The sequence below is a fragment of the Gymnogyps californianus genome, chromosome 17 (assembly GCF_018139145.2).
Source record: "Gymnogyps californianus isolate 813 chromosome 17, ASM1813914v2, whole genome shotgun sequence".
NCBI lineage: Eukaryota > Metazoa > Chordata > Aves > Accipitriformes > Cathartidae > Gymnogyps > Gymnogyps californianus.
In genome coordinates, this window is record NC_059487.1 from 1,044,233 (window position 1) to 1,067,744 (window position 23,512).

The window sequence follows — 23,512 nt, forward strand, 5'->3', positions numbered from 1 at the left end:
AGCGGCAGCGGCTGCTCTCTGCACTTACCTGCCCCTGGCAGCCCCCGGTCCCCCGAGGCATGGAGTGGGGCATGCTGCCGGAGCTGCTCGCTGGAGTGCAGAAACACCCGGTGTGCCCGGGGCCGCCCTTTGGCTGGTCTCACACCCGTGTCCAGGGGCAGGAGGGGACCCCTGGCCCTTCCTGCGCCTGTGCCGGGTGCTGCGCCAAGCCGCACCGGCAGCGTGGCTCTAACCACCCTGACAACCCCAGCAGCATCTGCCCCCATCCAGACCGGTGGGAGCAAGGCAGGCTCCCGCCCCTCTCAGAGTCTGGGCACTGAACGGGACAGCGATGGGAACAAAATGGCACAGCCGAGGGGACGGGGCATCCTCGTCCCCGCAGCTGCAGGACGGCGGCCCTGACTTCTGCCTCGTCCGCCCGCTCTGGGCTTTTATACGCAGCGATCAGTGCTCGATGCACGCAGGTGAACAGCGGTATCTAAAGCTAGTGAAGCACTGCTTGTTATCTGTGCTCATGAATGGCAGCGAGCCTTCGTGAGAAATACTGATAAATTGAGCTAACGCTTAGCGGCGGAGCCCGTCTCCAGCTTATCCCGATGTAAAAACCAGTATACGTTGATGGGGAGCAATGCAAACGTGAGTAGAGACAAGCTGATCACGTTCCAGGTCATAATAGTTACATTTGGCAAAGGCATCTTTTTTTTTTTTCTTTCTTTATTTTGTTTGGGTTTATTTTGTTCCTTTAAAAATTTTCTTTATTGTTTTTCTCAGCCACTTTATATTTTGTATTTTGTGTTCTGAGCTCCTCACTGACACTTTCATCTAAAAGTTTCAGGACAAATTCTGCTTCAGAGCCGTTAGACGTCTGCAATAGCCGGGTTGAAATCAATGCAGTTACTCTGCACACACACATCTCCAGAATATGGCCCTTTATTTCACAATGTCCATCTCACCTGTACAGAAGGAAACATCAGGTATTTCTTGGTACCTCACATTCAATTCATCAGATCTCATCGCAACAGATGGACTCACAGTATCAGAGACACTGGGCCAATTAGCAGATTAAAGGTTTCCATATCTAATACATCTGTGCTATACTGATGCCATTTTTAAACAGAGAAAATGGGTAATAATTCAAAATATCTTTACTTCTCTTAGCCATGACCTAGGGGCCTAAGTCCCATCTCCCAATTATTTTAAATTTTCTCTTTTTTGCAACATAGGCCATGATCCAGCAGAGCACTTAGGAACATGCTTTATTTTAAGATTCTGAATAATTGCTGTGAAATTGTACCTTGGGGTGTGTAAGTGCCCTTTTGAATCAAGCCCAGAGTTTTTAACTCCCAAATGAATACACAGTTTCCAGCATCAGGAGTTGGTGGCTTCAGTTAATAAGGAGGAATTTTATCTTTCAAAGCGTTTTGTGATATTCCATGCAAAGTACTGAAGCGACAATGACTTGACCATTTATTTTGCAGCTGTGCACAGTAAACCCCCATGCCTGAGGGATGGATCACTGCCGTACCGTACCAGAAAACCCCAGATTTCCACCAGTGAGATTCAATGCACAAAACTGCATCCTTCCCTTCCCGTGAAAGCTGAAGAGGTCTGCTCCAAGACACGTCAAGTTTTATGAACGCTCCAACTTCGGGCAGTGACCAACTCTAGTGCTGATGACAGAAAAATAAATAGATTTGATGTCCCTATGGTGAAGAAAGTCTCTTCTTGCCCTGTGGGCAGTATGGTGGCACAGAAGACAACTTCCCAGAGACAACGTTGTACTTTCCCCGTCTCTCAGCTGACGCCACTGACGCATTTGTAACAGAAAAAATCACTGATGTTTCCGTCTGCTAGGTCGCTGCCGTGCTCTTCTCACGGGTGGCTGTGCTTCAGCGGAGCGTAAAAGCATCTCTCTCCTTCCTCGGCGCAACGTGCAAGGCTTCACGTAAGATGCTGTGAGATCCTCAGCTGGCAGGTGGCAGGAACGATTAGTCCGATTATCTGCCGTAGCGCCCTGACCGCCCCAAAACGACCCGCACGCTCCCCGTGTCAAATGGCAACGAGCGTTAGAAGGTGCGTTACGAACAGATGGGTGTTACAGGGTCCCTCAGGAGGAAGGTTGGGGGTGACTGGTGTAATCATCAAGTGAAAGACCAAGACAACCATAAGCAGACATACATATATAATATGTACAGTGGCCATAGATGCGTTTGCACCATGAAGGAAATAATCAAATTTTGGACCGCAGAAAATTATCAAATTCCAGAATTTTTTAGTGCCAGGTGTCTCTGTCTAACTTGCTAGTAAAAAGCGAAGGAAATGTCCAAATGTGGGTTGAATGAAGTGGTGCAGCTGTCAGACGTGGTATTATTTCTTCACTCTGTTTCAGACAAGAAATGCAGAAGTATTCTTGTATTTTGCGCTACATGCTGTGGACAGAAAATTATCTCAGTAGTGTTTGTTTTGTTTTGTACCTTTTCTCTCTTCAGCTTTTGCAATAGAGCCACCAGCATCAAAATACGGAGCTGAAGTACAGGCAGGAATTTAGTAAGCAGAAAATCCCAAGCCTCTCTGTAGGGATTACACGATTCAGGCTTTCAGAGCAGACTGAGATAAGGCAGTGTAAGGAAAGCCCTGAACCTACCTAAATGCTCTCCATGTGGCTTTCAGTCCGTGGTGTGTGGATTTTTACAAGTCCGTGGATTTTTACAAGTCTGTGGAGTACTACTAAGATATCCCCAAAAAGTATCTAAGAAAATTAAGCCCATTACCACTAAGCTTAAATTCGCCATAGAGGAGGCTAAACCCCTGTAAGAAAATTATTGGGGGGTCCACAAGTTGTTAGAAGTTGAAAACCATTGCTCCGGTTACAAAATCAGACTGCCAGTGAGTCTGCGCAGTGACTTGATTCGAAATATTTACTCCCGAAATACAAGGTATGTAGCGATGTGAGAAAAGGAACTAACACAGGAGGCTGCACACTGGTAAAAATCAGCTGGCCCATACGGAGTATTAAAGGACTCCCTGATATTCCAGCTACAGGCACCTACAAACACTACATTAGGCTGTATTAATTATTGGCTTACACAAGAGGCAAAGAATGAACTTGGGAAAGACAGGAAGATGAAGATGATGGTATCATCATCAGCTGTTTTTTCCTTGGCTAATGTTCCTGCTCACTAAAATTAAGACGCTGGCTAGAATTGGGCTTTTGAAAAGACTGAAATTATTAGCAAGACTCTGCCAAAAGAAAGTGTGCTCCCTGCATTCCTGTACCGAGGACTGGGCTGCTTGCAATTCAAATCATTTAAAAACAAAAGAAAAAAATACCAGAGGGCCGTATGTTGGTGCTGCTAACCCCTCTGGTGCCGTCCTGGGTGGGGAATGCAGAAAGTCTACTCAGCGGTGTGTATGCGGGGCTCCCGCCCTGGGGATGGGGAAGGGGCCATTTCAGAACATGCACGTCACTTGGGTTGATTTGTCTAAGCCTTGTTCAGTGCACGCGTCGGCCGGGAGGTGCTACGATATTGTGGCTCCGGCAGCATCCACGCTCCTGGGGTCCTTCAGGCCAATGATGAAGCTGTTGGTTCTCCTGGCCCCGTGAACTAGGGAGACCACTTTGACTTTATCCACTTGATGGCCCCTGGCTACAAGAAATTCAATATCTTCTTCAGGAAACTCACCTGTAGGGATTTTAAAAGAGGAGTTTGTAACTGAAACCACTGTTGCCTTTGATGCAAAGCTCTGTTCTCACCCTGTTGGGATCTGCAGTGTGAAGGAAACTGCCTGCAGCCTCTTCAGAAGGTGTCCCAGCTAGGGCGAGCCAAGCGCCGAGGAGGACCAGCACTCACTCACTCACTCACTCTTTCAGCTCTCAGCAGCAAAGGCTGTTCAGAGCTGGGCAGTGCTCTGTGCGGTGGGGGAAATGAGAGGATCCAGAAGACCACTTAAAGATGTGGAAGATCCTCCTCTTTGGAAAAAGGGGAAAATACGTTGTTGGCACCTGTTCTTCTTACAGAACACGAGGCAGTCCCCGCTCTTAAGAGCTTAACTCTTAAGCTTAACAGTTATTAGTCAAAATAAGATGCAAGGCAGCTCAAAACAAATGATACTAAAACAAGTTGCCAAATGACAGACTTTGTGATAAGCCTTCCAACTTCCCCTTCACATATTTCTTAATCTTTCAGCCATCTACCTTAGGTTGCTTGCTCTTCTGCTTTTATTTTTTTTATTTGATGTTTTGTAATGTCTGTATGAATAGAAGTGCCTGAGGATACGAAGCTGGGGATGCAGCTGGACAAACTGAGCAGGCACACAGAAACCCCACAGTTATTCAAGCTATATACATTGCAGATGAGTCTTAACATATATCTTGTTGATGCCAAACGTCCAAACCCACAAATCAGGAGCTTTTGAAATTTTGGATTTGTTTTAATTACATTCTGGTTTCCAAGTCTGCAGGTCACACTCGACAGACATTTTTAGATTTTCCTCTGAAACGGGAAGGCCTAGAAACTTTGGCTATTTTGTGTGAAATGAGAACGAAATTTCACTTATGGTTCACTCTGGTAAGGTACGGGGCTTTGTGAAAAACACCAACTAGACCAAGACTGGTAATAACAAGGACAAGAGCTGGCAGTACAGTCTCCAGAGTGTCAGCATCGATGCTGCATTTCCAGCACTGTCAAGCTACAAGCCTTGCCATAAGCCTTGTCTTCTCCCCAGCTGGTGGACTTAAGGGACACAGACTGGTAAGTGAAAGAATATCATTTATGGCAGTGGTAATAAAGTGTAGGAAGATCTGCTAGCTTTCAGGACCTGTCTGGGTGAAGCTGTGGTTGCAATCGTGTTTATTTGGATATCCTCAATGGCATCAGATCGCCAAAAGGTTTTAAGGACAGGAGAAGGCTGCTACCAGGAGGTGAGCTGGGACAGAGGGAGGGCTGGGGAGAAGCACCTGGAAGAGTTTGGATAGGTGGTGTTGGAGGGGCCAGGGAGCATTCCCAAGGCAAGAGGCAGAGGGCATGGCTCAGCAAGGGCTCCAAGCTTTGAAGAAGCTAGGCTGCTGCTTTTTGTCTTCCCCAAAACCCTCCGCACCCACTGGGGACCCTAGAACACGGTGAGCTGTGCGCTGGGCTGTCGCGCTTCCACAGCGGCGTGCTAAGAAAATCCCGCTCCTTTTCTAGACACGCTAGATTTGTAGGCTGCACCGCACCCAGCGTCCATACTCACTGTCAACCTGCAAGGTGTTGGACTGAAGCTGTGGGTGAAGTCGACCAAGTGACAAACTTTCACTCAGATTCTTGTTAAATGTTAAAACATTTACCAAAACCTGCAAGAGAATAGAAGACCCTCAATAATAACAAAAAGTAATGAGGATAGGAGAAGCCAACTTCCCGAGCATCCCCCTAATTGGTGGCTCCAACACCTGCAGATGCAGCAGGCAAAGAAGATTTTGAACCGTTTACCAAACTGCATGAAGTAATGCAGGGTTTTGCACATACGAAGAGGCCCTTGAAATATGGCCTGTATATTGTTGGTGGAAAAGTGGTACCTTTTCAGGACTGCATGGGCTTTTTGTCACATAGTTCCTGCTAAATTAGGAGAGTTGTGTGTCTGGAACGTGATGTAATCTCTAAGTACGCGTTTGTTACAGCCAAAAGCTCAGCACGTGACTTCTCCAAACAAAGCATTAGGAAGCAATGGTTGGCTTTAGTTTTGCTCTGAATAATGCCTTCCAAAAGGTAAGGAAAACGGGAGCCATTCTTGTTGTGCCTTTCTTTTCAGCAACCCATTGCTGTTGTGCATGCAGTCAGGTTATTGGCAAGTACTTCACCTCATTACAAATCATAAATTAGGAGGAGCTGCCCAATTTATACCAAGTGCTGCACAGGGAGCAATTCAGTCGGGAACGCACTAAAAGGAGCTTTTCATAGGGAAAAGGGCTAAAGGGCTGCCGGTCTCCTGCAATTCTCTGAATACAAAATGCTCCTTTTTTTTCCTAATGATCCTTAAGATGAGCTTTGAACAGTATTAGAACGACACAAACCCATTATAGATCTTGCCAAGATGCTTTTCCTTTGCAATTATGAGCGGTGCCACCAGGAAAGGCACAAGAGAAGTAAACCGGTAGCTCTTAGAGATTTGAAAAACCAAGTGCGTGGAACTGGTGGCATCAAAGACTGAACTGGCAATCCTGTGGCCACCAGTTTCAACACAGCCTGGGACATTAGGAAGGGAAAGCCTGTAGTACAGGAGGGGACCCTACTCAGCATTGAGCTCAACAGCTGCTCTGAGAGGGCAGGTGCCCGGACACAGCACTGACCTGAATGATGCTGCTCAAGGCTTTGTCCCCATTGTTAGCTCCCAGACATAGGTACGTCCCACACATCCCCTCGGATGGTCTCACGATGGTGGGCAACAGGAAAGACAGGGGCCGTTTCCGAGGCTGAATGAGATTTTGCTGCGGTTGAAGAAAAGACACACCAAAAAATTTCAACAAGCTGACTAAAGCTTTGCTGGTGCTCAAGTTGCGCGGGTTAACTTCTTACTCTTTACACTTCAGCCAGCAATTGCACTGGTGTAGTTTTACAAGGCTGACATCCTCACTGCTGTGATAATGCTCTCTGATGTTAACAGGATCTGTCCCGTCTCACGCCGTGGCTGCCTTTTACAGAAGGTATATGGAGCCATTGACCCACTTCTAAAGTACCAACCCAGCAAAGTGGGATGGTTTTACAATACACGGCAAGAAGAAACAACAAGACAGCACTGGAAGCCACCAATACTGGTCTGTAATTGTTTCTTTCCAAGACCTGAAGATTTTTTTTCTGCTATCTGTTGCTCTTTAACCTGCAGAGCAGCAATTCATAAAGAGAGCCCTTAACTCAAGTCCACAGAAAAGGACAGTTGCTTTAAAGTGCATCTGGACTGCAGGGAAAATAGGTAGCTGAGGTGTGCAGCGTCGTTTGACAAAACTGCATTATAATGATAACTGATACACATGAAGGCTTCTGTTTACGCTGTTTCAGTGGCTCATATAATGAAAAAATAGGAGCTTTCTACAGACTGTTGTCTCTCAGTTATTAATAAGGCATTAATTAGCCTCCCTGTTGTGGAGACGAGAACAAAATTGAAAATAATGGTACAGACAGCTCAAATAAAGAAATTGTCGTGTCATTCATTACCGGCCTAGGAATGGAGTGGTTCATTGTTTTATTTTGCCAGGAGAAGTCCAACATCTGGCTGTTCAGGAGGACTCCAGAGGGTGTTATTATTCCACTGCCAAAGGGACGATTCAAAGAACTGCAAAGAAACACCAAGAAATCTCATAAAAATCCTCCCAGAGATTTTTGTACACCTCGAGGCTTTCAGGGCTCCAATTTTCTGTCCCATCTTGGCTTGACAGACACCCTTCCGTAGTTCTTTAGGGCTGGTCAGATGTGAGGAGTGAAAGTCTCCATGTACTCAGGCGCAGGAACCATGTGGGCAATAGCAGCTCTGTCCCTCCCTGCGTTTAAGGATTCCCCTCTAGGTGATGGATCTGTCTCCGTGCCCCCATCAGTCCTCAAATTCGGCCATCACCTCTTCTCCAGGGAGCAGATTCAGGCCCATCCAGACATGTTTCACTGTGAGAGGGCTGTAGGATTGCACAGGACAGAGCAGCACCAGCTCACACATCTCCACCCTGTCTTCCCCATTTCTCCTGTTGCAGCACTAACTGGGACAGAGCAGCCCAGCTGCTCCAGGTCTGGTCCCATCCTGTCCTGTTGAACCTGCTTTCCTCTCCCTGCTCCCACCCTCTGAGGACATTATGGAGGGAAGAAGTAAATCCTTTACCTTACAGCCGCAACAATGAAGTCATCAGGTCCCATGACAAGGACCTGGCTAGCAGCGGGTCCGCTCTCCACGGAGAAGTGAGGCATGCGGAGATCAGACGAGAAGGACTGGGAGTCATTAATCAGCTGGTGCAGGGAATTAGCTTCCGATTTACTTCAGCAATGAGGGAGGGAAAGAGGAAAGCAAGCCATGAGCCTAGGAAGCTGAACACCTCTTGGTCTCTCTGCGGGGGTACATCTACACAGCTACTGGTGGTGTCTCCCTGAGGGGGCTGGCACTGAGGACAGGCAGCTCCTTCGGTTCACCCGATGGAAGGAGACAAGATGGCTCAGTCCGCACAGAGAAGCAACGCCATGGACCTCCCAGGCTCTGTCTACAGTGGTAAACTCACCGCCGATGGACAAGGGGTGGCACCACCCGGCTGAATGCCAGTCCTCCAGGAGGAGGGCAAGTCAGGTCCAGCTCTGGCCACCAACCGTGGCTAAACCTGGCTCTGAGGTGGGAGGCTGGGCTGAAACCCCAGGCCTGGCCTCTCCCACGCATCTGGGTGTACTGCAAAGGCACCGAGCCCCAGGGTGGGGAAGGGGGAGCCAGAAACTGCATGTGTGCTCATGACCACGTGGATGGCCGCTTGTCCGACCTGCTGAGAAGGAATATTGAGAGGGGTGAGAAAGTAGGAGGAACCCTCAAGATCAAGCTGGCTCCAGGAAACCTCTGTGTGAGGACATCCCACGACCCATCCCCAGAGCCCCATGGTATCAGCTGTGATCCTTGTGGAAGAGTGAGCCCTAGGGGGACACTCAAGGACTGACCTTTCCTCAGTAAAACAGAGGTAGAAAGACCTCAGTTTTCCCTGTGCACTGGTAAGAGCAAATCCAGGAATGATATCCAAACCACACATCTCGCAACTGTCACCGTGCGTGTCATCCTCGGACCTACCTCACCATGCCTTCTGCAGTGTGAGTGACAGACACATCATCAGACGGGTCTCCCAGGTTGCTAGCTAGACTCAGGGCTATTTTTAGTGTCTAAATTGAACACACAAAGAAAGAAAGAAAGAAAAGAAAGAAAAACATTTAGGTGGCCCTGGAAATACAACTTTTGATACTCCAAACAGGAAGAGGTATCTGGTCTCCTGGCATGTTGGCTGAAGCCTATGAAGAAAAACAGCTAAAAGCCCGGTCCTGGGAATACCTCAGTGCAAAGGGCTGCCACACGTGGGTATGGGGACCAAAGCGCATCAGTTTGGCATGGCAAACTGTGTGCTGGGGGAGCCAAGCGTATCCAGCAGTGTTTGTACAAGGTGGAACATGCCCGGCAGGAGCTGACCAGCTGGCACAGCCCAGCTCAAGTGGTTCAGCTGCATTGCCAGCTGGCAGGCAGGGTCACCAGGATGCCACTTACTTTCTATTTCCGTTCCTGAGTGGTCACCACAACAGCAGAGATCACACTGAATCCCAGTGGGACAGTGGGTCCTGGGCTCACCGTTGCCACTGGACGGTAGCTCCACTGGCACAGCACCACTGCCGAGCAGAAATGAGCTATTCTGCTCACCAGCTGCTACCCATGTTCTTAGTTGTAAGTCATCCAAAGTGTTTGAACAGGAAGCGTTAGTCCCAGCACACTTAAGGGAATGATGGTGTAAAAAGAGGAAGGGATCTGGTTTCTCATACATGCAGAATCCTGCATAAGCCAGTCCATTAAAAATGGGAAGATGCAATTTCAAAAGACACAGTTTATCCCGCCCTGGTTTTACAGTGCGTAGCCAGAGGACAGCCGCAAAGAGAAATGTGCTCTTCAATCAAGCCAGCTTGTGCCTAGCAGGAATGCACTAGACTTTCAGCTTGCAGGTCATGCCATTTTCATTCAAGATTCAAGACAGTACATTACCCTGCAGGTAGATAGCTAGATGTCACTTCTGTTTTGATACATGCCACGCATCAACAACTTCTCCTGAAGGGTCATCATTTATCTTCCAAAGTACAGTGTAGAACATGATTAACTTCTGGAGAAGGTGGCGTTTCCATGAAACAGTCTCCTGACCACCATACCATACAGAGGATGTATGAGAGGCTTGGTGGCCAAGGAGGAGCTCCACTGAAACAAGCAGACCACATCCACCCCACAGGCACAGGCTACGGACATCTTGGTGATGGCTGTCCCAGGGCTGGACTATCTGGTGCTGACCTAGCACTGAATCTCAGCCATGTGTTCAGCCGCGTCATCCCAAGTAATCAGGGTTACACATCTTCTGAAGGGACTGCCCTTTATCTGGAGGTTGCTGTTCCTCAGCTGGGACATGATAACCAATGGGTGAAACTCTTGGCCTGGCACAAATGCAGAGGAAAGAGATTCATCCAAGGCTTCCTGAAGAGAGCTCAAAAATAACTTAGGTGAGTCAACCTTCTCTGCCTCTGCACAGGCCTAGCAGTGTGTAACACCTCCAGTTGTTGCATTTTTGCTGAGAGGCAATTAATTCCAAGCACCCACTGTCCTGTCTGCTACAAGGATGTGGTTACATCCTTGCTTAAAGTTCCCAACCTGTAAAACCCAGCTGTGGATCTGTTAAGCATCTAAGAACATAACTCTGCTTACAGAGCAGGAAATGGAGCACTTGCTTGACTTCCTGGGAAGCTGCAATGTTTTGGTAGGGCTGACAGCCCTAAATACTGGAAAAATCATGATCTGCACCACTGAGATCATGAGGTGGGCTAAAATGTAAAGATTTAAAAAAAAAAAAAATACAGTGTTGGGTCAGTTTTCCTTGTCATCGCCACGTACAGGTTTTTGCTTGCAGCATCCCATTGCTGATTCTCCTTGCAGTGCCCTAGCAGTGCTCTGGTATGGCCAGGGCCACTGGAGCATAAGAGGTGGGGGAAATAGATGGGACCACCCTCAGCTGCTGTGGGGTCATTCTAAAGAGATGATCGCATACAAGAAATGGGCAAAAGCCACAGTTTGTTCTTCTGAAAAAGCTCTGCCTAAGCAAGAAAGAGCTCAGCTGAGCAGGAGGCTCCAGCATCTGCACCTACCTGAGGCAGCAGCACAGCTCAGATTTACACCTTAGCAGTCTATTTGCTCATTCTCCTCTGGGAATTACCTACAAACATTTTTGTACAACCAAGGAATAAATAAATTATTCTCTAGCAGCACAAGAAATTCAGCCAAATGTTGAACCTCCTCTTACCTCTGCCATCCAGTGCAAGATATTCCCCCTGGATACTTGACTCGTGATGTTAAAGCCCTCAAGGATGTTCAGCGCTGTGATCAGTGCAGGACCTGCATGTGGAGGTGGGGGACTGAAAACAAGATGACCTGTGAAGGGAAGAAGAGGGGAATGAAGCTGCTTTTGTCAGATACTGTCCAGTTATAACACTTTCCGATAAGCTAGTGTTCTTGAGGACAGGGAAACCTTTCCAGATTTGAGGGGAAATAATGGAAAGCAACATGATTTGAAAAGGATTTCCCAAAACATTCCTGTTGTATCTTTCTGCTTCTTTATGACGCATGAAGGAAGCGCAAATAGGGATGCTTTTTTTACATCTGAAATTCAGTTCTTGTTGGTTGGCTGGTTGGTTTCTGGACTGCAGTATGGAAGAACAGAGATAAAATGGGTTTGCAACATTACAGCTGTAAGGAGAGTAAATACAGGGATTTCTAGAAAAGAATGACATTTTAGAAACTTGTTGCATAAAGTAAGTTTTTCTCCCTTGTAGATCAACTTTGGGAACTGTCTTCAGACGTAGGCTAGCCTATGGTCTAGCTGCTATCTAGACATTGCATCAATATGGGATCATGTTGCATCTTCACACTCTAACACTATCAAAATACCATCGGTCACTACCAGGGAAAACACAGGCCCATTTCAAAGTGCTGAAAACCTCCTGAACTGCCTACGATGCTTCACTGCCAGTAGGCAATGCAGGAAACTCCCTGGAGGGCTTTTCTGCAGACTCAGCACAGCTTTGACTTCAACTCTTGTTAAATACTGTCACCACCTCTTGCCAGGTGAAGCAAACTTTCAACTGGAGTTGCATGGCAAGGCATTTTACCTCGATAGACTGTGTGGACGGGATTCTCCACCGTGACACTGTAATTGCTGAAGTCTTCCTCCACCAAGACTCCTCCATAGTTGTGGACCTGCGTAGGAGAGCAAAGCAGCGCATGCTGAGAAAGCTGGGTCAAGGCTTTCTGTGTTCCTCGTGCTGGCCTACGTGAACACACACCACACTGTCAAACAAATACCACTGAGATTCCCGAGCCAAGTGCCAGGTTCCTCAGGATACCCTGAAAATCTGTACGTTCATGGCCTTGGTGGCCTGGCTCACCATTCACCACCGCTGGAAGGCTCTGCAGCTCACCTCCAAAAGCTCACCCACCCCATGGGTGCTCTGAAGATGTTCTGTCTACCCGTGAGGATGGGGACTGGTACTGCTTCGCAGCCTTCTCTGCCCTGGGTGGCAAGCATGAGTATGTCAAAGGTTATGAAGCATTTGAATACTGCCAGGATAAAAGATGTGTATGGATCCAGGAGAGAAGGAACCTGGGTGTAGCAGTTCACCATCACTAGAAATCTTTAGCATAAAATTCCCACCCTATTTTTAATTATTTCAGGTGATAGTGGGTCTGCTGTACCCTTGGTCTTTCTGTAAGACTCTCCTACAGGTACAACTTACTGGGCTTGGTAATTTTCATGAACACAGTAAAGATGGGTAATTCCCTCCACTGCAGGTCTTCTGTGGTTGAGTCATGATGGAGATGAGGTAGGACCATCATAACTGCACTCTGCTGATCTTAAAATCCCCTGAAGTAGGTAATAATCTCAGTCAGCGTACAGGTGCTACTGTGCTCATGGGCCAACTCTTTCCTTCCACCCAGAAGAAGCCACACAACCTGGTGAGAGGTTCTGCTGGGGTGAGTTGCTGCTATGAGTCCTCCGGATTTCCATCCAAAAATGGGCAAGAACAAATAACCTGTGCATGCTCTGATTTCTAAACTAGTCAGCTAACTTGGCAAGAAAACTCCTTCTCTGACAGAAATGGATGAATCACTGGAGCAGGAAAGCTAATGCAGGGCACGTTGCGGGGGGGAGCATGTCAAACCACCCCAAAGCTGCAAAAGAAGATGTATCCCCCACTTGGGATCCCTGCCCCCTTCCCAAAGCAGTCCCAGAGAACAGGCCAGGTCGAACCCAACGCTGAGATGAGTGCCTGTGCCAGGAGCTGGCTCCCTGGAGCTCGGCCACCGGAAAGCCCGGGCGAAGCAGCGGGGAGTGGGGCAGGAGGAGCCTGATGGCACACAAAGGGGAGAAGCCCTGGTCAGCCACACACTGCAAACACCATCTCAAATTCCCCAGAGAGCACTTTTTTGCACTTGTGCCTTCCTGCCACGGGACGGAAACAAAGGGTAGGGTGTTTTGGAGCTTTACTTGATTTCACCACATTGATGCCCTCCCTTTGCTGGAACAATAAACACTGTGGGAAGCCAGCACTTTGCTCTGCTCTGCAACCAAAGCTGGAATTGCACACTTGATCCCAGAGCTTGCCAGGGTCTTTGGTGTTGCAACCCTGGGCCTTGCTCCTCCACAGGGAGTTTGTGCTCCCCTGCGGCAGCAGGGTCAGGGGAATGGGGTGATAAAGCAGGGTTTTGCTGTGGAGATGCACCACAAGCTTGGGACTTTTCCTGTTCCTCGTTCTCCATCTCGGCTGTGGTCTAGGTGAACCATAGGAGAAGATTTCCAAACACAGAGCTCACAAATGTCTAAGGCTTGAGCTGAACGAACCCATTCCAGATTACTGACGACATGTTGGAGGTGCATCACTTGAACCATGGTGGCAGGGAAAAATGGTGCCACCAACCACCCTGACTGCAGCTACACAGGTATAAAAGTTGTTGTCTTTTTTTTTTTTACCAGAATAATTACTTTGTTTGTTGTTGCTATTTTTTCCAGAGCACCTCTAACAACAGGAGTTAAACTAGGGCAACCTGAAGTGGGACCAAGCCTGTCTGATCCTCTGCTCACACGGCTCACAGTTTTATTTTTAAACCATTTTCCTGGAGTCTATATCTTACAGTCCCATTAACAACAAAAATTTGCTTCTCAACAGTGGGGCACCTCTCGTTATGGGGAAAAAGGGGCTCTCACTAATACTAACACAGCCCGGAGGGGGTCTTGAAATTGAGATTTTTTTTCCTTTGAAAAAACTGTCTGTCCTAGTTATAGAGGAAATGGAGGTTTTACTTTTGTAGGCTGTGGAAGTGACCTGTGTGTCACTTAAAGCACTGCAGTGACAGGGACAGGAAAGAAAAAGGAGGCTCCACGCATTTGTCCCCATCATTGTGCTGACACTTGGCTATGGCTTATCTCCAGGTTGTCACCTTAAGCAGGTGACATGGCAGCTGGCACCCCCAGCCCGGGCTGTGCCGTGCGATCTGGGGCAGAGACACGGACAGACATGGCTCACCTCGGAGATTATCTCCTGGGTCAAGTTTCCGCTGTAGAAAGCTGACACCCCTTCTGCCCCCACCAGCTCCAGGACGGCCGCAAGGTCCAGGCGCCTGACGAACATGCCAGGCAGCAAGGGCTGGCCGTCCGGCAGGAAGATCTCCCGAAATTTGTCAGAGTAGTTCAGGTCCTTCAGTTCACTTACGGCTTTGGCTGCGGGCGAGAAGGGGAAGGACATCCAGAAAAGCCAGGGTGCAGGAACGCGCGGGGGACCTGGGGGCACTGTGTGCCTGACAGGGATGTTGGAGACTTGCTGCTGCCTCTTGCCCTATTTCAAAACTAGAGGGAGGCTGGATCATGCATCCATGAGAGCTGGGAAGGAAACCCAAAGAAACCCCAGCGCCCTTCCCGAAATTTGTCAGAGTAGTTCAGGTCCTTCAGTTCACTTACGGCTTTGGCTGCGGGCGAGAAGGGGAAGGACATCCAGAAAAGCCAGGGTGCAGGAACGCGCGGGGGACCTGGGGGCACTGTGTGCCTGACAGGGATGTTGGAGACTTGCTGCTGCCTCTTGCCCTATTTCAAAACTAGAGGGAGGCTGGATCATGCATCCATGAGAGCTGGGAAGGAAACCCAAAGAAACCCCAGCGCCCTTCCCTGGTGGGCCCTGGGCGGCTGCCCAGCGTGGGCGGCTCTGACCTGTCCCTGACCAGCCCTGGGAAAGGGCTCCAGTTTTGCTGCCACCATGCTCTCCCCTTGCAGACCGTGGCTCACGCATTGCTCAGCTCCCAACGCCATCCATCTCCAGGTCCAAAGAGCCTTATTTTCCCATGAATAACCATCTACATCCCCAGCTGCCTCGCACCCGAGCGCAGTGGCCAGCGTGCTCCTCCATGCCTAGCAGCCACCCTTGGCTCCCCATCAGGTACTCACCCAAATCGTGTGTGACGTTAAACCCATCCTGGGCGACACCAGCCACAAGGCCCAGCAGCTCGGACCACGGGAGTCTGCCAAAGGAGAAAGGACAAGGAGAATCGTGCCTTGGAGGGGTGCAGCAGGGCAGGGTGGTGGGGAGCAAGCGCAGGGCTCGGCTCTCTGGTCAGGGGGCTCCTGAAAGACCAGGCTGTGGGGCCAGCGGTGGCCAAAAGGAGCACTGGGCTTTCAGTGGGTTGGTTTTTATTAGCAGGATCATCTCAGTGCTCCATGACGTGCACCAGAGAGGAATGTCAGTGCAAGGACAGGGGAAGCGGCATCTCTGGAGCAAAATCTCAAGCCAGGCTCCGGCCCTGAGCAAGTCATTCAGATCCCTCCCTCCCTGTCCCAACAGGGCATCAAGGACAGCCACACTTCTTAGGGTCCAGCTAAAGAGGGAATGAAAATACACAGACATGCATGAAAATGTTCTGTGCCCATTTCTAAGAGAACATTTATTGTCCGTCTTGTTAGCCAAAGTTTCGCTTCGCAGAAAAACTGAGCAAGCTGAATTCTTTGTTAAATGAAGTACCAAAAGATGAACGTATTTTTCAACACAAGCTTCCAAGTACCCCTTAGCTAATGGTTTTGACTGGTGGCTGAGAATGTGGTCTGATGGCGAGGGCTCATGTGCTCCCAGCTCCCCCGTGGGGACCCCAGGGCACAGCCTGTGCAGCACGAGGACAGCTCGCCTGTGCCAGCCTCGTGTCTTACCTCCCGTGTAACTGGTGCGCCTGGTGCATGCCTTGTATCATGCCTGGCACCCCCACGAGCAGACCTGGCTGTAAAATAGGAAGGACAAAAAGGAAGAGTAGTCTCCTTCCCATGAGAACATGGGACATGGTCCCCAGCTGCAAGTCAAGGAGATGCAAGTCATGTTCACATGGGAAGCATCTGCATGGTCTTTAGGAGAGGGAAAGAGGTCTGTAGCAACACACTAAATTAGGGAATAAAAGTTTTTGGAAGGAAAGAGGCAAATTCAATCCTGATCTCAACCCAGTTTGGTCAGGAGAAATAACTCAGCAGAACAACACGGGATTGTGCTCCTTCCTGGGACTCTTGTTCTCCCGGCTCACCACTGCCAGAGGGACATGCCTCTTTACTCCCCAAGCGCTGCAGGCTCCACGCGTTTTGGGGCTGCCAAAGAAGTATTTTCCCTGGACTCCCCATGTCTGTAGGGCCTGGGGTCTCCCATGGTGGGAGAGGCCTCCCGTCACTTCCTCAGGCACGTCCCCCTTGGCCCGAGAGTTGCGGGGAGAGGAGAGCTGGAGACATCAGCCAGCTACAGCCCTGGAGGGGTCAGCTGTGGGACACTGGTCCTCACCTTGGTGTCCTTCTGCAGGTCCCCGTCCAGTGGGATGCCCAGGGGAGCCACCTCGCGGAAGTCGATCACCCAGCTCCTGTTCTTCCGGATGTCATGGACCAGCATCACCCCACCCCTGCAGCGAGACGGGGGTCACGGCACGGCACCGGCTGTCCCTGCAACAGCCACTGCCATACAGCCAAAATGAAGAGCGCAAGTGCCACTGGGGCCGGGGCCGGGGCCAGTCCCGGTGTGACGGGGCCATCGTAGCGGGTCACCAGCCTCAGCAGTGACCCAGGGCTGGCCAGCGGTGCAGGGAAATCCTGCTGCCCTTCCCCAGGGAGCAGTTCAGGACAACCGAGCCAGGGCCAGTGCGGGACGCAGGCAGCCCCCCTGCTGAGCCTGCAGCGAGGCTGGATCAGTCCCTGCCAGCCTGGCCAGAGGGCCGCTGGCTCTGTGCCACTGCCAGGCTGGGACTATCTGGGATTTTCTTTCTAATCCAAGCAGTTTTGCAACAAAACAGGGTTTTTGCTTATAACAACAATCCGTGGCGCAGCCTGGAGAAGCTATCAGGTGGCAGTGTTTTATGCAACACTCCCGAGACCTCCTGCAGCGCTGAGAGCACCAGGCTCACGTGGATGCCACCCTGGGGACGAGGACTGGGAGGAGGCCACCACTCGCCGCCATGCCTCTCCTGGCTGCTGCCCGGAGCCGGGCTCGGACCTCAGCGTCCTGTTGCAGCAGGAGCAGAGCTTATGGAGGGAAGCACTCAATCTCTGAAAGCATTGGGAATGAGCGCAGGGTGTTGCAAGCTCCTGGCACACTCGCAGAGGGACTCGGCAGCCTGGGGTCACTTTTTCAACCTTCTCGAGCCTAAGGCTTGGACTTTCCTGGCAGCCACTATGGCAGACGCAGCTTTTCCCTCCCTGGGGGTCTCTGTCCCTCACTGTCAACTCGGTGCACAGGAAGGGTCCCCGTCCCTGTGCAGACATGGACGTGTCTGCCACCTGATGTCAGAGACCTGGTACCACGAGCTGGGAGTCGAGCTACCATGAAGGCACGTCTCAGCTGGTGGGGAACCACCTGCTTTAGGACAACCACAGACGACAGCACGGGGGTGAGTGATCAACACTTACCCACCGATCCCCGACGTGTGGGGGTTGACGATTCCTGCGCAGAGGGCCGAGGCGATGGCCGCGTCTACTGAGGAGCCCTGCTTGTTGAGCACCTCTATGCCCAGTGCTGTGCAGCGGGCAGCATCCGTGACCACGGCGCCGCGGTGGAAGATCTGCCGGAAGAGGAGAGCGGTTGTGCCTGGGAAGGGGTGCTGGGGCCGCCCAGATCTTCGCCCAGTTCTGTGGGACCTGAAGCCTGAGGCCAGCACCAAGGCTGTGGCTGATCTGCATTTTCAGGTGCCTCCAAATGCCGGTGGGAGTAGTATGTCCCTTGGCACATCCCTGCACCAGGGCAGCTGCGGCCGCTCTGCATATAGCCATGGCCATCAGCTCAACGGGCTTTCAACAGTAGACACGCTAAGCTGGTGGGCCACGTCTCACCCTGTTCTCTGCAACCCCAGAGCAGAGTCAGACTAATCCTCAAGAGCAATGGGCAACGGCATGCTGTCACTGCGCTGCAGCAATGCGGTCACTGGAAACGGGAATACAGCAGCAAAGAATGCAGCGTCCCTCCCAGTACCACGGCTTGTTCTCATCCTTCCCTGGTGCCAGCGCCAGGGCTAACGTAGTCACAGGAAGTTTTAAAAGGTTCATTTTAACCCCATGGCACAAATTGCGGCATCTCAGCATGAGCCAGGGTGGCCTTGGGAAGCGCGAAGATGGCAAGGCCACGGCAGGCTGGCAATCAGGACCGGCCCTTCCAGCGGTGCCACGAAAGGGGCTGCGTTGCACAGCCTCCCTCGGCGCTGCACCCCAGCCAGCCGCAGGGCCAAGCCACTCCACTCCCAACGGCTGCGTTTTGCGTGCCAGTGAGAGAGCAATAAATGAAAAAAAAGCAAATCTCTTTCACGTGGACTTGCAGGCAGCTCTGCCCTGCTGGGCGGCGTATGGAGAAGACGATGGTGACTACTGGCTGCCCCGTGGCCCTCCCAGGCTGCAGTACTTGGCAGGAGATGTTCTGCAGGAAGGTATGACCCCATGGCCATGCTGCCTGTGCTCTGCAATTTAGCACTGGTCTGTGGGACAGATCAGCAAAAGGTTCAGCTCTGTTTTCAGCTATTCCCCTGCTTGGTCCTGGACAGATCCTTCCAGAGGTGAGCCTGGGCATACAGATCTGTAAAACTCTCTCCAAGTGGAGATGTATGAAAGATGCCTACTGCTTAACTAAGGATTGCTTTCTGAAAGCATTCACATCTGGCTCAAAGCACAGCTGGAGACACCGCAGCGGGGCTGCCCGTTTCCCCCTGGCAGCACCCCCAAACCTGCCAGGCACAGCCACCCATGCCCTGGCCGTGGGGCAGGTGCCAAGGGCCCAGCTCGCCTCTCCGAGCGCAACCCCCAGCTGCAGTAAAAAGCTTTCGAGACAATTTGGGGTGGAATCAAAGATTGAGACTCAGCACCCAGGGTCTCACTGACACCAGTCAGGGCTCAGCAGCACTTACCCCGCTAAACTGCTGGCAAGGAGGAAAGTTAGGCAGCTTCTCCTATTTTTGGAGCCAAAGCCCAACTGCAAAGCCACTGTTTCGTCTTACCTGAGGGTCCCCAAAATAGATCTGCATGATCAGGGCCACCGTGACCCCTGTGGCGAAGGTCAGGCAGGCGGTGATGATGACAGTCAGCCCATCCTGCCGGCAGCTGCAGTCTCCAGAAAAAGGGTCCTTGCTGGTCTCCTGGAGAGGGGACACATCCTGGCTTCCCATCTCTGATGAGGACGAGGGCAGGCGCTGGAGACGCGCGGACTTCAGGAAGGAGTCTGGGTCTTTGTGGGCAGCAGGGAGAAAACAAGTGTTAGCTATTGAGCAACACGGAGCTCTTATTGCAGTGTTTACCCAGCGCTAACATTACACTGTGCCCCTTCCGGCAAGGCTATTACCTTCCCTATTGATCCCAGCTCTCAAGAGACTTTCTGGCTCAGATACTGCTTTAGGTCATTTTACTGATCCTGATCCCTTCCTTTAGCTCTAGTTATTCCAAAGTGACTTCCCTGGAGATTAAGAGTGGCAAAAAAACCTGAATTTTGTTCCATTTCATTCCATTCATCAGTCTTCAGTGATGGGCCCACAGTTACTGCTCCATTTGGAGGAGTTCTTTAACACAGCACTGACTTGCAAACAGGTCTCTGAAATGGAGCAGGACTGAAGAAGAGGAAATTAAGATATTAAAAAAAAAAAATCCAGCAGCCTTATTTGGAGCTATGCTTGAGCTAAAGCACCAGAGCAAAACAGAGGCGAAGCAAAACGTGTGGCCTGGGCACAGGAAATACCTCTACGGAAGCGTGGCAAAGTGAGGGCAGAGAGGAGCAAACCTGCAAACCGGAGGGCCTCAGGGCGTCCACCCACTCTGACGGCAGGAAAGGCTCTGCTTTAATTTCTTGCTTCCTCCGGCTGACGAGGCCCACTGTGAAATCAAGCTGCTTGCCGAATGCCCAGCTCCGAGATGGCAAATGCAATGGGGCAGGGTTTTTGCTGGGCATCCGCCAGATGGCAAACAACGCTCAGCAGGATGAAAATGTCTCTCTTTTGCTCTGAAAGATGCCTTGGATCTCTGCTTGCATCAGCTGCTGCCTTTGCGGCGGGGAGGACGCCGGCTGAGCGTGCCCTGCCTGTGCACGGGCGCTGCCAGGCACACGGAGCTGCCGGTGCAGCCGTGGGGACATGCCCTTCCCTGCCGGGCACCAAATGGGACCAAGCGGCTCAGGGCATCATCCAGGGCTCCTGGATGAATTTTTGGGGGGGCTGCTGAGGGGCAGCAGGGGCTGCAGTGCCCTGCACATCTAGTGGTGGGAAGAAGAGGAGCACCGAGTGGAAAAGACAAGATGAGAAGCTTGTCTCTCCACACAGGGGACGTTTCCCGGGTTTGGGGTAAGGGAGAAGGGAGCAAGCAAGAAACCCTGCATCCCCCCATCACCCCACCGTGCCTCTCCGTCTGCTCTGGCAGGCAGCATCTCCCTAGGGACTGCCAGCCCTGTCCTTGCCATGACATTAAAAAGACCTCCTGGGTGCAGCTCTCCTGGGGCCAGGCGGGGAGTTAGTTTTAATTTCAGTGACGCTGCAACCAGGAGTAAACCCCCTGCAGCCAGGGAATCCCCTTAGGGTGAATTTAATCTCATTCATGCTGCGGTGATTTAGGAGCGTGACTGGGAAAGGCTCAGCTTTCCCAGCCTGCGCCTCTGAGCACACACAGAGCCCCTCACCGGCACGTCTGGTCTGGGTGAGCTGGGCCTGCAGCATGCGGGCGTAGTGGGAGGCCTGGCTGGCGGGGCGATGGGCTGGGGTGCCTCCGGTGGGGGCCACGACCGGCCTGGCAGTGGATGCCATTGGGGAGGGATGTCACATACAGCCCCTGGCACGCCCCAGTGGGGCACCAGCCCCACCAGTGGGGAAACAGTGAGGAGTGAGCTGGGCTCCTCCGCCCAACCCCTCCAGGACGCCATCCCTCTGCTCTGCTCCTATAGCACTGGGGACAGGCCAGCCCAGCATGAGGGGACGTGAACATCCAGGGAGCAACCATGGGAGAGGACAGGCCATGGCCCTCCAGGGTGGCCTCTCCCACCCACGCAGAAGGCCCTGCGTTCTCCGCCACGGATATCCCGCATGGCCTTGGGCAAGTCACTTAGTCTCCATGACCACTGGTGCTGCATGGGGACAGCAGGGCCATGGTTTGGGGACGGGAGTGGCTGGAAGGGATCAGACGGGAGCACAGAGGGCAAGGAGCAGCCTGTGAGGCCAACGCACAGGTGTCCGTCCCACCACCAATGTCCACGCTTTAAAGAGAAGCCACCAAACCCTACTTGGCTTCCGTGGGGGCCGTGAAGGTACTGTGGCTTCATGGGGGAGCCAGCGCTTTGGGGAACCAGGGCCACCTCAGCTCTGGAGCCGCTGCAGAGGGGACAGCGGAAAGTGGAGCCGCTCGCGGGCGCTGGCAGGAGCTGCAATGTGGGACCATTCAGTCCTTTGGGGGGTCTGTCCCCAGCACCGACAGCACAACAGGGGCTTCCTCCTTTTAATGAGATCTTCTGGGTGGTAGAAACCAAAGGTCTGGGTTCCCTCCCTGCCCGTCCAGCAGATAACGTGGCATGGAGAAGTACAGCCGGCTTTTGCAACACGCACGCAGTGTCGGATGAGCATGAGTTTCCATGTAGTAGGAGAGCATCAGCTCCTCCAGCCACCCCACGCACGGGCACCTGGGGAGACTGAGACCCCGGCAAGGCACCGGCACAGCCAAAACCGCACCAAACTCTGCTCATGCTCCACGTGCAAGACGAGAGGCCTCATGCTTTCAGAAGAGCCATTCTGGCAAACCTGCAAGTGGCAGCTTCGCCTTGACAGTGCAGGATGGCACGGGACGAGAACGGGCAATGGGAACCTCACCCGGCACTCACAGCAGGACAGGGCAGAGGACAAGGGGCACGTGGGCCCTGCTCAAACACGGGCCTCGGGGTTTGGGGGCTGACGGGGCAGAGACCTGCCCGCAGGCTATGAAGCAGCCCCGGGAGTGAAGGGCAACGTTCCTTGGAGAAACATGACATGGTGGAGAAAAAACGTTTCTCTGAACTACTGAGAAGGAAGCAATCAATTAAAAACAGGCAAAGGGTTTTCTCAAGGATCAAAGGACCACCTGACTTTATTACAGCCGCGCACCTGGCGGGAGGGATCGCTCGCTCCGTGCCAAACCCCCAGCTCCTCTGGCTACCTTCCCTGCCCACGGCTCCCGGCACGTCCCCGCAAGGTAAACGAGGGGCCGGGGGAACACAAGGACCTGGGAGCCCGGCGAGCCCCCGCTCCCTGCGTGGGGGCCAGGGAGAGGGAGCCCCTCGGCCCGGCCGAGGAGGGCCGGCAGCGCCGGGGAGGGCGGTTTGGAGGGCGAGCGGGGGCTGCGGTTTGAGGGGGCTCCCGGGCCTGGCCTGCTGGAGGCCGCGGGCGGGCTCGGGGCCGCGGGCGGAGCGGGGGCCCGAGAGGGGCCGGGGGGTCGGCGGGGGCCGGGGGCATGCGGGGCCGCGGGCGGGCTCGGCCGCCGCCCCTCACCCGTGTCCTGCTCGCCCAGGAACGCGTCCTCCTCCTTCCGGGCGCGGAGGCCGCCCTCGGCCGCGCCGCCCGCCTCCTCCTCGGGCAGCCGGGGGAAGCTGGTGATGCTCATGTAGTCCACGGGCGAGCCGGCGGCCAGGGCCCGCTGCCGGCCTCCCCCCGCCTCCGCCGGCACCGGCACCGCCATGGCCGCCGCCGCCGCCGCCGCGCTGCCGGAAGGGGCCGGGCCGGGCCGGGCCCGCCGGGGCGGCCTCGCGGCTCCTCCCCGCGGCGGGGCCCTGAGGGGGAGCGGCCGGTGGCGGGCGCTCAAGGCCGGGGGGCCGTTGAGGGGCGACGCCGAGGCCCCAGCGGGGCCTGCGCAGGCAGGAGGCCCAAGGCACCCCGGCTGCGCTGCCCTGGGCTCGCTCTCCTCCGCGCTGCCCGGCGGGCCCTGTCCCGCTTGCCGGCGCTTCCCCGCAGCCCGAGCGCTGGGGGCGGGCAGCCGTGTACGAGGGGCCGGGGGGGGGGGGAGGTCAGGCGCAACGTGGCTCGGGGCGGAGGAGAAGGGCCGGGCTGGTCTGGGCGCCAGCCGGGTGAAGCTCTGCGGGTCTGAGCCCCCCCCTCGCCCCCTGCTCCGCACGCTGGGTCAGAGCCGGTGGAGGGGACGGGGTGGGGGTGTCAGTCCTGGCCCCCCTCACACCAGGGGCATCTGCTTTCCGGGCCAAGCCTCCAGGGTGGCTGGATCGGAGATTTCTTAGTCCTGTCTCTAGACGGCTGG

The 23,512-nt window shown here is 52.9% G+C and overlaps 1 protein-coding gene across 1 annotated transcript; it reads right to left on the reverse strand.

Annotated features, from left to right (window-relative positions):
• Window positions 1-920: 920 nt before the first annotated feature.
• Window positions 921-22,942, reverse strand: GGT7 (gamma-glutamyltransferase 7). Its single transcript, XM_050907125.1, has 15 exons — window positions 22,756-22,942; window positions 19,264-19,490; window positions 17,693-17,844; window positions 16,578-16,692; window positions 15,968-16,035; window positions 15,215-15,288; window positions 14,304-14,497; window positions 11,892-11,979; window positions 11,027-11,154; window positions 8,779-8,867; window positions 7,840-7,992; window positions 7,188-7,305; window positions 6,326-6,463; window positions 5,233-5,332; window positions 921-3,683 (listed from the first exon to the last, which is right to left on the reverse strand). The coding sequence occupies exons 1-15, from the start codon at window positions 22,940-22,942 to the stop codon at window positions 3,520-3,522; spliced, it is 1,995 nt and encodes a 664-aa protein (XP_050763082.1). The 3' UTR covers window positions 921-3,519.
• Between the last annotated feature and the right edge of the window lie 570 nt (window positions 22,943-23,512).

What these genes read in the sequence shown, in the direction of transcription:
- GGT7 (XM_050907125.1), bottom strand. Translation starts at nt 22,942, where the DNA reads ATGGCGGTGCCGGTGCCGGCGGAGGCGGGGGGAGGCCGGCAGCGGGCC. An exon ending in ACCTGCAGAAGGACACCAAG is followed by an intron (nt 16,036 to 16,577) that starts GTGAGGACCAGT and finishes CCTATTTTACAG; the next exon opens with CCAGGTCTGCTCGTGGGGGT. An exon ending in ACTGCAGAAGGCATGGTGAG is followed by an intron (nt 7,993 to 8,778) that starts GTAGGTCCGAGG and finishes TCATTGCTGAAG; the next exon opens with TAAATCGGAAGCTAATTCCC.